Here is an 11,972-nt window from a genome sequence, read left to right as displayed (position 1 = left end):
TGCCGCCTCCAGCCGCGCTGGGGATGCGCAGGGTGCGGGCTGAGCCCGGCCCTCCGTCCCCCTGACAACTGAAACCGCCGGGGCCGATTGGGTTTCTCTGCCTGGAACTTGCCAGAGAAACTCGTCCGGTGGCGGCGTCACCGTCCGGAGGCTCCCGAAGTGCTGGGATGGTTTTCCCAGCGCCGGGTCCCGCCGTGCCGCTGGCTGGAGCTCGGGCAGCGCAGGTAAGCCTTCAGGGATGCTCCAGGGGCTTCGGCCCAAGAGGAGATCAATCGCCTTGGTGGGAGGCAGGAGAGGAGCTTCAGTTTCAGGAAGAGTCTCTTTTTTCCCTTGGTAAAGCCAGTGCACCAAACAGGACATGAGAGGGAGAACTGCAGCCAAAATATTCCACAGCTGTCTTGGAGTGCAGCCCAAGACACTTGGGTCCTGATGGAGGATGGAGGGAAAAAAACCATTTCCCCCCATCCTACTGAGACAGCAGAACTCCTGCAGGTACAGAAATAGCTTGGCTTGGGTCACTGGATGTCACCTGGCCAGCCGGGTGGCACAGAAGGGGCTGGGGTGGGCACAAGGGGGTTTGTTTGTGGGGGGACAGGCAGGATGTGCCTGTGCCACGGTCCCTGGGCACAGCCAGGCCGGGAGCTGCAGGGAGGGGCACCACACGGGGTGGCACCAGCACTGCAGGGAGCTGGCCCACCCCCGTGCCCTCACAGGCTGTGCTCAAGGACAAGCAGGCAGCAAATACCTGGACAGAGGCTGAGACTCAGAGGGACGAGGCTCATTCAGTCCAAGCACTGTGAAAATCACTTAGAAAGTCTCATCTGGCCAAAGTCTGGCAGAAGGTCTTAATGGAAGCCACATCCATTCACGTGGGATCCCAGAGCTCAGCTCTTGCAAGGATTAAAATTCACTGTCAGCGTTTAAAGTGCTAAAGTCTGTTAAAAATGGAGGGGAAAGAAGCAATTACCCCACTGGCTGAACAGCAACAAAAAAAAGGGAAATAATTGCAGTTTTGACCATTTAGGCAGGGAATAGTAACGGAGATGCCTGAGTTTGTAGGAGCTGTGTGTGTCAGTGCCAGCACAGGAGGACAGATGCCCCAGGGCCCCAGGAGTGCTGCTCAGAAGGAGATTTGTGCAGGAGAACCCACCAGAGCGGAGCTGCGGAGGACAGGAGGAGCAGGAAGAGGAGGAAGAAGTGGGTTTCAACCCCCTGAAGCTGTGACATGACCACAGAGGTCCCGAGCAGGAGGAAGACCCCGCAGCTCTCCTTGCTGGGGCCGTGCCCAGCCCGTGCCAGCTGTGCCAGCTGTGCCAGCTGTGCCGGGGAGGTTTCCTCCCGTGCCGGAGCCGGGGGGAGGCCGATCACTGCGTGCTCCATGGAGAGATGCAGACGCTCCTCCCGCAGCAGGACGCGTAATTCCCTAAAACCTCTTAGCGCGCTAAGCCCTGGGATCCCTCGGTGCCGAGGAGGCCGAGGAGAAAATCAGAAATAGCAGCTTCAGGGACAGTCGGTGCCAGCGCGGGGGGCTCTGTGGCCAAACGCTTGGCTGCTCCCCCCTGCGAGGGCCTGGGGACAGCTCTCCTGGTGACCCCCAAAGTCCTCGGACCCCCAAATCCCTGCAGCGAGCCACGTGTAGGCTGCAGTCCCAAAGCCTCGGTGTGTGGCTCAGCCGTGCCGGCCCCCGCACGCCCAGGTGCCCCGGCGCTGTCCCCAGCAGCGCTGTCGCTCCGGATTTGCCCTGTGGGTAAAGGATTTCTTTCCCTCCACGGGCGCTAATCTGTTTTCCCTCCTTCCAGCTCCTAATTCCCTCCAGATCTGCAGGCTCAGGTCAGCCCCGGGCTCAGCCAGGACGAGCACGGCAATTAGTCTGCCCGCGCTCCTCTGTGAGATGGAAATAAAGTTAATTAGGGGAGGAAAAGGCCAGAAAGACCTTAGGGCGTGCCTGGCGCTGAGCCGGAGCGGCTGGAGGGGCGCAGGGCTGCCCTGAGAGGGCCGGGGAGGGGCAGCACCCCCTGCCCGCTCTGTCCCGGTGCCACCCACCCGCACGGCCCCGGGGCAGGGACGGGGAGATGCTCCCGGGAGCCCTGCGGGAACACGGGCAGCGCTTCCAGAGGTGATGGAGGAGAGTCCAGAAGGCTTCGAGCCCTCGGTGGGACAAAGCTGCCGCCGGTGAGAGCCCCCGGATGGCCGCGGACTTCTGTAAGTGCTGGAGCCGAGGGGCGGCGAGGTGGAAGGGCTGCAGCTCCCCCGGATCTGCCGGGCTTTCCCTGCAGCTCAGCCCGGAGCAGCAGCGCTGGGACCGTCCCAGCGCTCACGGGGCTCCTGCTGGAGCCGCCAGGGCTCTGCTCGGCAGCCCCGGGGATGGGGTTTGGTCGCAGATGGGTTTCACCCCGCTGCTGCCAGGCTTGCCCTCAGCTTCACCCTCAGCTCTTCCCCTCCGAGTCTCAGTCTCTGTAAGATCATTTGCCCAGGTAAAGTTGTCTGAGTTTTATTTTTGTAAGTGCTTCATGTATGTTCAGTGACACAGATGGAATAAACAGGGGGTAAAAAGCATCTCCACAGAGAGCTGAGATCAAACACAGGAAAACCACGTGTGAATGATTTTGGTGAGTGCCAGAGGACAGTGCAGGCACTTACACATCACAGAGCCGCAGGACAGCAGGGTTGGAGGGGAAGGGACCACAGCGAGGTCATCTGGGCAGCACAGCTTGGAGAGGGCATCCGAGTGCACTGTGCCCGCCAGCTGGCCGGGTTCACCTCGGGCAAAGAGAGCTCCTGCAGATGTTCAGGGCTGATGTGCCCCAAGTCTCCTTGAGCATCCGTGGAGCCAGTCCAAACCCTTCGCTGAAAAGCATCATCCTGCCATTTTGGGCTGCTGCCATCAGGACAGCTCATACCCGGGACTGAGAGGGCACAAAGAAATGATCCTGGCAGAGCTGAGAGGATCTGGCAAGTTCTAATGAATTTGCAGCAGTTTTGTAGTTGCAAACAGCTAAAATATTGAGTGTTGAGAAGTGCTGGTTAAAATTAAGCCGGTTTAAGTCCTTGGATCATCTGTTCATTAATGTAACATGTCAGAGAAGTGAACTAATAACTTTGATAGACAAATAAATACAAGAAGAAGCCTAAGTGAGGCTCCTGGGGAGAGGGGGTAGCTGGGTGCCCCAGGTGAGAACAGGGCTGTGCCAGGTCACACATGAGTGCCACATATAGCCTCAGCCTTCCCAGCCAACGTGGCCTCCTCAGTGGCACCACCAGCAGCCAAAGATAGAGTAAAAGCTGTTATTTGAAGGAAATTCAGAGGAAATACAGGCTCTTGGGCCACTTCTTCCCACGGTGAGGGTTACAGCACACACTGCAACCCCTGCCCCGATGGGCTCCACGCAGCATCTACGGGAACGACCCCGAAGGATGGAAAACCATCCCAACTCCTTTCTTTCCCTCTTTCTTTTCCAGTCGCAGCCATGCCGGCGACCAACCAGGGCTGGCCCGAGTCCTTCGGCTTCCGGATAAGCGGCTCCGGGCCGTGCTACGTGCTGTGGGTGCAGGAGGGCAGCAGCGCGGCGCTGGCGGGGCTGCGCCCGGGGGACGAGGTGCTGGAGATCGAGGGCCAGCCCGTGTCCTCCCTGGGCCGCGAGGCGCTGCTGGGGCTGGCCCGGAGCTGCGGCAACGTCCCCCCGAGCATCGGCGTGGTGTCCCGGCTGCAGCACGCCAGCATCCCCCCCGGGCCGCGGGGATGCTTCGGCTTCCAGCTGGCCGCCGAGAGCCCCCCGCGGGTGGCCAGCGTCAGCCCCGGGTCGCCGGCCGCGGCCTGCGGGCTGGAGCCGGGGGATTTCGTGCTGGAGGTGGACGGGAGGCCGGTGCGGCTGCCCGAGGCGGCGGCCGCGCTGCTGCGGGCGGGCCGCGGGCGCTGCCTGCGCCTGGCGCTGCTGCGGCCGCCGCGCGGGGAGCCCGGGCCCGGCCCCGCACGCCGCCCCGGGAGGCTCCGGGCGCAGGAGTTCGGCAGGAAGGTGAGACCGGGATGAGGGGGACGGGGACGGGGCGCTGGGCACCCCCTGAGCCGGGCGGGTTGGGGGTTCCCACCTCCCGGCTGGGGCGCAGATCTGCGGCACGAACAGCCGAGAGAAGGGGCTGCTCTTCACCCGGGAGAACGGATGGGTGCTGCAAAGGGTTAACACTAACCCTCGGAGAGTCCCCCAAATTCTCGTTCCCTTGCACTACAAGAGCGTGGGGAGACCCACAGGGCAGATCCTGCTCTGCTGCTGAGCCTGGATGTCCCTTCAAAGTCTGAGCCTGTCACCCCGCAGGCATTTTAGTTCTTATTTTGTTGCAAAGGGGAAAACATCAATGTGATTACATCCGGAAAGCTTCCTAGTGGGTATTTTACCAAACACCTCGCCTCCTTCTGCTAATTATAAATTTGATCACAGTTGTTTTTTTCAATCTTTCTAATTTCCATTTCAAAGTAACAAATAACCAGGCTGGTAGGGCTTTTTTTTTTTTTTTTTTTTTTTTTTTTTGGATCCCGAGTGCGAATCCCCTCAGTCAGCTTCTCCATTAAAGATTCACGAATGCCCACTGAGGTTTGGATTCATGGGCGTGGGAAACAGAGACCTGCCGATTACAGCAGATTAATGAGGAGGGGCGCTTGTTCCCTCTCGGCAGTCACATTAAACCCAGTAAAAGATTCCTGGATGATCACAGGAGAGCAAGTTTGTCACGGTGCTGTGACAACGAATCCACCCGGGACAACCCCGCCCCGCGTGGGCAGCGGCAGGAGCGCAGAGCTGCCGGAGCACAGCTCAGCCTCTGCAGAGGGAATTCACAGCGCAGCTCTGGGAAGTGGCTTCACTTTCCCCACGAGGTAGAAGACGCTAAAGGTGGGGATCAGGCACAGGGGGTGTTTTACCCCCTCCTTTCCCTGGGCCCCGGCTCCGCTCGCTGCTGCTGGCAGCAGCCAGGCGCTGCCGCCGGTCCCCCGCCAGGCTGCAAGGTCGGAGGCTGCTGTGGTTTGTGTTTCACACTGCACCGCCCACGGGTCACCTTTTCCCAGCCTCCTTCCTTTGGCAGAGCCCCGGCTGGAGTGGCCTGCCTGGCAGAGAGTGGTGTCCATGTCCGTGGCACTGGAGCGGGGCTGTGCCACTGCGCTGGCACCCTGGGGGCATCGCTGGGGAACCAGGGAGGTGCTCACGGTCTCAGTTCCATGGCAGCGTCTTCTCGTGTCCCCTGTGGGCTCAGGGACGCGCTGGGGACCGCATCAGGGCTGGCAGTCCCCATCCCCAGAGGTGCCCAAGGAGGGGCTGGACATGGCGCTCAGGGCTCTGCGCTGGGTCAGAGGATGGGGATCGGGCACAGCTGGGTCTGGGAGGTCTCTTGCAGCTGATTTTGTGATTCTGGGAATCCCACCCAGCAGCCCTGCGATCCCAGCCCAGGCAGGAATTTGACAGCAGCGCTCTGGGATCCATCCCAGCAGGAGCGCCAGAGTGGAGCCAGCCCGGGGGACGCTGCTGCCGCGGCTGCCCCACGTTTGGTCACCTTGAAGTGCTGCCGCTGCCGGGAGCCCCGCAGTGCCTGAGCAGGGCCAGCGGCACCGGGGGGCTCTGCCGGGCTCCCGGGGCCGGTGCCACCTCCCTGGGAGCTGCCGAGTGGGAAAAAACCTGCGAGAAACGGCTCTTCCCCTTCCCCAGGCAGGGGATGCCCGCGGCTGCCTGGCAGTGCCACCACAGGGCCACACAGAGCCCCCCGTGCCCCGGGGGAGGGTGAGGGGCTCCTCTCCCCTTCCTGCAGGCAAACCCTGCAGTCAAAGCTGCTGGCAGCACAAAAACATCGCTTTTGGGCAAACCCAGCACGTACGGGGAGCTCCTGCATCCCACACAGAGCTCCCGGTGAGGAACCAGCTCCCACTGCCCAAGGACAAGGGGAACCCCCAGAGTGGGAGGAGGTGAATAAGGAGGGTCCCGTGTAGGGTAATTGACTGAATGGTAATTAACTAATGACTCTGCCTATCCCAGCTGGAGAGGATGGGGCAGTGCTAAGGGCAGGACGCAGCTGCCCGGAGGGATCAGGGCGTGAAGCACGAAGCTTAAATAGCTCCAGAAGCCATTGCAGCCTCCTCTGCCAGGCAGACTCCAGGCTGATCCCATCCCAGCGGTGCCAGAGCCGCTCCTGCGGGGCTGTGACCCAGCAGGGTTTGGGAGTTTGGGGTCTGTGACCCAGCAGATTTTGGGAGTTTGGGGTCACACCGCTGTTCTGGTGGGCTGTGACCTAGCAGAGTTTGGGAGTTTGGGGTCACACCGCTGTTCTGGCGGGCTGTGACCCAGCAGGGTTTGGGAGTTTGGGGTCACACCGCTGTTCTGGTGGGCTGTGACCCAGAAGAGTTTGGGAGTTTGGGGTCACACCGCTGTTCTGGTGGGGTCACACCGCTGTTCTGGCGGGCTGTGACCCAGCAGAGTTTGGGACTTTGGGGTCACACTGCTGTTCTGGTGGGCTGTGACCCAGCAGGGTTTGGGAGTTTGGGGTCACACTGCTGTTCTGGCGGGCTGTGACCCAGCAGGGTTTGGGAGTTTGGGGTCACACCACTGTTGTGGTGGGCTGTTGGAGCTGCAGGGCCACACATGGGGGCATGGCAGGGCAGGGTGACGGGCTGACCTCGGGAGGTCCCTCTGCTCCCTGCTGGTTCCCTGCTGAGCGGGCACTGGGACACGTTGTCCGTGTGGCAGTGCCCTTGCCCACGGTCCCACGCCCTCCTGCTCAGTGCCCCTCTTCGCTGCAGGTGGATGCCATCCTCGGGGGGCAGCCGGAGCTGAGGGAGAAGGTGGTGGCCGTGCTGAAGCAGTACGCGGCCGAGAGGAGGGCGGAGAGCCTGGCCCGTGCCCTGTGCACGCTGCTCACCCAGGAGTGCCACCGGCCCCTCATCGACAGCATCAGGTACCGGGGGCACTTCCACGCTGCCCTGCCTGCTGCTGCGGGGATGGGCAGGGCTGGGAGGGTCCTGCAGGGAAGGGGCTGGGAGGGTCCTGCAGGGAAGATGCCAACCAGTTTTCCAAGGGGCAGCTGAGCCAAGCTCGGTGGCATCTCAGCCCAGCAGCCCTGTGCCCTCCTGCCCAGTGTGGGAGCCTGCACTCCCTGCCCCTGCCTGCAGCAGGGGATGTGGCTCCCATTCCTGGCTGTGATCTGGGAGGGAGATGGGATTAGCTGCAGAGCCACTGGAGGTTCTCCAGGAGCTCGGCCAGAAAATAATCGCAGTTCTGCAGGGTGAGAGCTGGTGCGGGAGAGGGCTTGGCCAGCGCTGCCAGCAGCTCTGGCAGGGGGGGCTGGGGGGCTCTGTGGGCTGCCCGGGGTGCCAGGGGGTGCTCACTCACCCTGGGATGCCCTGGCCATGCTCTGCTGGGGCTCGGGGTCCCTGGCAGCGGGGCTGGGGCTGGCCCGGGGACACGTGGGGGGATTACAGGCAGGCTGAGGTGGCCATTAGGGAATCAGGTCTCCATCTGGCCCCGCTCCGGGCCCAGCTTTCCAATTGCTGCTTTAATCAGAGGAATTGCAAGATATTACAGTTTCCATAACAACCTCCCCCTGCGGGGTCTCTGCTGCGATGGGCAGCGAGGGGGGCGGCTCGGGGCCCTGTCTCGGTGTCCCCCAGCTGTGCTGGGACTGCGTGGGGTCCCCCAGAGCCCCACACACCGGGGACAGCAGGCACAGAGCCTGCAGGGTGCAGAGAGGACAGCCAGCTGCCCCCTCAGCGGTCACCTTGCCCAGGTGCCCATGTCCAGCCTGTCCTGAGCGTTCTGGAGGGAGCCAACCCACCAGCAGCTGGGGCTGGGGGCAGGGAGGGATGGCACCGAGCCAGGCCTGAGCATCACCCCAAACTAAATCCCAAAATAAGCCCCCACCACTCACAATTCAGGAAAATTCTTTCCCCCGGCAAGATCCGTGAAAATGCCTCAAATGCCTCGGATATCCCCTTTGTCATCATCCCTGGGGAATTATCCAGGATTAGTTCCCCTCACAGAAGGGATTTGAGTAAGTGTCCAAATCTTCTTCCGGACCGAGCCCCTCTGTGGGGGGCACAGCAGGTTCCCCCCAGCATGTCCCTGTCCCTGCAATCCCTGTCTCAGTGAGGAGAGCGTGCCTGCACCCGCCGCTGCCACGCTGAGCTTGCCCCGTGCCCAGCCTGTGCTGCCAGGGGCAGCACCACCTTATGGCTCCCCAAAACAGGGCCAAACCCCCTGACTGCCCCCTGCCCCCCGGGAAAGGTTAACACCAGGCTGGGGCGAGGGGTGCCGTGGGTCCGGCAGCTAATCTGGGTTTAATGGAAATGAAATATTTAGCTCAGTAGAAAGATTTACTGTCTAATCTTAATGAAGTCAGGAAAAGAACTAAAAGAGGTGTCTTGGAGAGCAGGTTTCCCAGCTGTGGGTGCTGGGGCAGTGCCAGGCGTGCTGCCGACCCCGGCTCCCCGATGGCTTCGCTGCCAGGCAGGAGCTGTCCCTGCTCCTCTGTCACCCAGGAGCTCTGCATTCGGGGTGCTGTGAATTCCGGGGTGATTCCAGCGGGGTCAGCCTGTCTGTGACTGAGCAGGGGCTGGGGTCTGTGCCCTGAAGCAGCACACGGGGCTGGGCAGGGCTCTGGGGGTTCATGCAGGGGTGTCCCGGTCCCAGCACTGCCTCTGGGGTGGCAGCAGTGTGGGGGTGCTGCTGTGGCCCCCGTGCTCTCCTGGGCCACAGGGCAGCCACCCCGGGCACTGATTTGGGTGCAGTCAGGGCAGACCTGACCCAACGAGTGTCCTGGGGCTTGTCCTGTGGGGTCACCTCGGGGGGACCCCGGGAGCACCCATCGGGCACCCCTGGGAGGCTGTGCCCAGTTCTCCAGGGACTGTGATCACCCTCAGGGGTGACTTGGAACCCTGGGAGCACCCATTGGGCAGCCCTGGGAGTCTGTGCCCAGTTCCCCAGAGATGTTTCCTCCTGAGGTGGGGACAGTCCTGCACAGCCCCGTTACCTTGTCCTGAGGAGCCCTGGAGGGCTGGGATGAGCTCCTCTCCCCAGGGCGGCCGTGCCACGGGCCAGGGACTGGGATGGAGGCCGGGTGATGGGTCCCCGCCGCTGTTCCGTGCCCCGGGCGGGCGGCTGAGCCTGGCATGGGCACACGGTGGTGGCGGGCTGCGTGTGCCCGTGTGTCCCCTGTCACGCAGGGCCAGGCGCCGGCACGGCCCCGTCTCCCACTGACCCTCGGCTGGCCTGATTGGATCTTCCCTCTGCACCAGCTGTGTTTATTTGTGTGCTGTCGCTGCTGCCGGCTGTCCCCTGCTGTCCCCTCCCCTGCTGTCCCCTCCCTGGGCTCCCCCTGGGCGAAGTGCTGCGGCTCGGAGTAACCCGGACCCCGGCTCGGCGCACGGATCCTGCCGGGGTGCAGCCAGTCTCCTCTGTCCTCGAGCCGGCCTTTTCCACTATTGGATTTCCCACCCCCACCCCTTTCTTTTTATCTCAGACGGATTCCATCCCATTTGCCCAGAACTAAGCTCCTGCAGATTTTAATTCGCTGACATTTTTCTCATCTGCTGGGCTGTGGATAGCGGGATAACGCACGTGCCGGGCCGGGCCCTCCCCGCTCCCATCCCCTGCCCATACGGCTGATGTGTGCGGGCCAAGCGCACAGCTGCGCTCCTGCCCGAGGATGCTGCAGCCCGGCCGCCAGCGGGGAAGATGAGCTGTCTCGGGTGAGTAACGAGGCGCCTTTGCCGGCGCCGAGGGAAGCGGCTTTAATTCAGGTTCCTTCTGGAATGTGGCAGCCCCTGGCGCTGCCGAAACGAGGTGCGCTGGAAGTTAATGAACTCTTAGCACGCGTGTTGCCCGGAGCGGCTCCGCTCGCGGGCTCCTCCAGAGGGGGAGGCTCTAATTTGGGTTATTCCATCAGCCGCGACCGCGGAGCGAGGGCTTCGTCCCCTCCGCCGCCCGCGCCGGGGCTGCCGCGCCCCGCTCGGGTTATTTTGGGCTGGCCGCGGTCTCGGGGGGTCCCGTCCCTCGGTGCTGCTCCGGTTTCGGAGCTGCTTTCAAAGCAGGGCAGAGCTGCGGCTCGGCTCCGCGGAGCCGCCGCCAGCACCCCCGGCCCATCCCGGGGCTCCGGGGGCCGGAGCCACCCCCGGAGCCCCGCGGGACACGGGGGATGCTCCTCGGCGGCGCGCAGGGCTGTGCACTGCCCGTGCCGGGCGCCGTGTCCCTGCGCAGCCTTGCTTTGCCCGGCGCTGCCGTGCCAGGGATGCACCAGCCGCGGGTTTGGGTTAAAAACATCCGTTTGGAGTGGAAGTGGGGCAGATTCAGATCCCGTCCTCCGAGCCGCAGCGCCGGGAACAACAACCGGCCCCGGTGGCCACTGTCCTGTTAGCCCGGGCTGGGCTGGGTGTGCGCGACCCCCCAGCCCCTCGCCCCGGCCGCATCCTCGGGGAAAGCTCCGGCTCTCCTTGGGCTGTGCGATGTTGTCTTGGCTCTCTGTAACTCGTGTTGCGCTTCAGGGCTGCGGGTAGGAGAGTCTGGGGCAGTTTGTTCTTCACTGCTTTGGTTTCGCTGCGTTTGCTCCTGGGGAAAAGCCAAGGGAGCCGTGCTGGGCCGTGCCGGGCTGGGCTGGGCTGAGCCCTCTCCCCCTCTGCCAGCTCTGGTGGCTGGCACAGCTGAGGTCGCTGCCCATCGGGGGCTCCCCTGTGACGGGAGAAATTCCACCGAGGCCGTGTTAACACCATCTATTTGTCTCAGCTTGTTTTTCATGGCAATAAAACTGCTTGGCGTGTTCCTGTATTAAACTGCTCCAGCCATCTGTGACCGGCCCTGGATCAGAAATTTCATTCCAGCCATGAGGATTTATATATTGTGGATTGTGCTGCTTCCCTGCTTCTCAACCCCCTCCACTTCTCCAGGGCTGGGGGGAGCTTCCCAGCTCTTTTGGATGTGGATGGAGCATGAGAGACCCCCTGAGTCCCTGATGCTGACGTGGACATTGTCCTCCTGTCCACAGCCCCGGCATCCCCACCTGGATCACAGGATGGTAATGGAGGAAAAGCAGCTCTTGTTTGCTTCCATTAAAAAAAATCCCTAATCTGATGGCCCAGCATATGCTCAGCTGCCCAAAAAAAGAGGGGAATTAGGGCAGCAGGGAACAAAATGTGTCAGCAGTGAGACAATTGGGAGCGAGTTCCTTTTTTATTGGTGGAGTTCAAATAGGTCATGACCAAAATGCCTCGGTGGGAAATCTCCTGATAGGAGATTAAATTCCTTTGGCAAATCAAACTCCGGCTGGGATGCAGATGGCATCAGCCTGGCCCGCCTGCACCCTGCTGGAGTCACAACTTTTATTTTGGGAAGTGGTTACTTAGGATGAGTTTTCCAGTGTCTTAAAGGAAACGGGGAAAGCAGCCTGGAGCTGCAGGAAAAGCCTTGCTGGGGGTCTCTTGGAAGTTCTCCTTGTCCCCGGAGCTGTGGGACTGCCGTCCCTGCCAGGGCAAGGACAAAGCCACCAGGTCGTGGTGCACAGCGTGGTTTGGCCGCAGGGACCCTGGATTTGCACAGCTGAGGGCACCCTGGGGTGCTGATGGGGACCCCCGGCCAGGCACGGGGTGCGCATCTGCTCCAGGGGGACTCTTGGCTGAATCCTTGCTGGAGCAGGGATGTGTCAGGAGGGGCTGACCCTCTCCAGAGCTGCCGGGGGTTTGGGGCTGTCCCCGGGGGCCAGCAGGGTGGTCGGGAAGGGCTGTGAGGGGCTCCCGGCCCTGCCCGTGCCCAGCCGCTGCCTCCCCGCCCTCCGGGCAGAAACCTTCACTCCTGCTGAGCGGTGACATGATGCCACCTGCACAGCACCTGCAGGCAGGTGAGCTGGGGGGTTGTGGAGCTGCAGCACGGGCAGGACGGGGATGGAATCCCAGCTCCGGGTGCTGCGGGGCTGCAGCGAGCTCTGCTCCCGCACCAGGACCCCGGGGCTCCGCA

General features: G+C 62.5%; 1 protein-coding gene across 5 annotated transcripts in view; it reads left to right on the top strand.

The window, feature by feature from the left end:
* The first annotated feature begins 107 nt into the window (after positions 1-107).
* GRID2IP (Grid2 interacting protein) overlaps positions 108-11,972 on the top strand; it is a 37,444-nt gene continuing 25,579 nt past the window's right edge. The window contains exons 1-3 of one of the 5 annotated variants that reach the window (XM_085591982.1): positions 108-224; positions 3,460-4,013; positions 6,776-6,930. In XM_085591982.1, the coding sequence (XP_085448108.1) occupies positions 3,468-4,013; positions 6,776-6,930 (701 nt within the window). In that variant the 5' untranslated portion in view covers positions 108-224; positions 3,460-3,467. Of the gene's footprint in view, positions 225-3,459; positions 4,014-6,420; positions 6,931-7,120; positions 9,719-11,972 lie in introns of those variants that run through there. The other 4 variants (XM_085591983.1, XM_085591986.1, XM_085591985.1 and 1 more) reach the window with 4 other exon arrangements.

Source organism: Lonchura striata, chromosome 14, assembly GCF_050655825.1.
Source record: "Lonchura striata isolate lonStrDom1 chromosome 14, ASM5065582v1, whole genome shotgun sequence".
NCBI lineage: Eukaryota > Metazoa > Chordata > Aves > Passeriformes > Estrildidae > Lonchura > Lonchura striata.
This window is presented reverse-complemented; position numbering and strand designations above follow the sequence as displayed.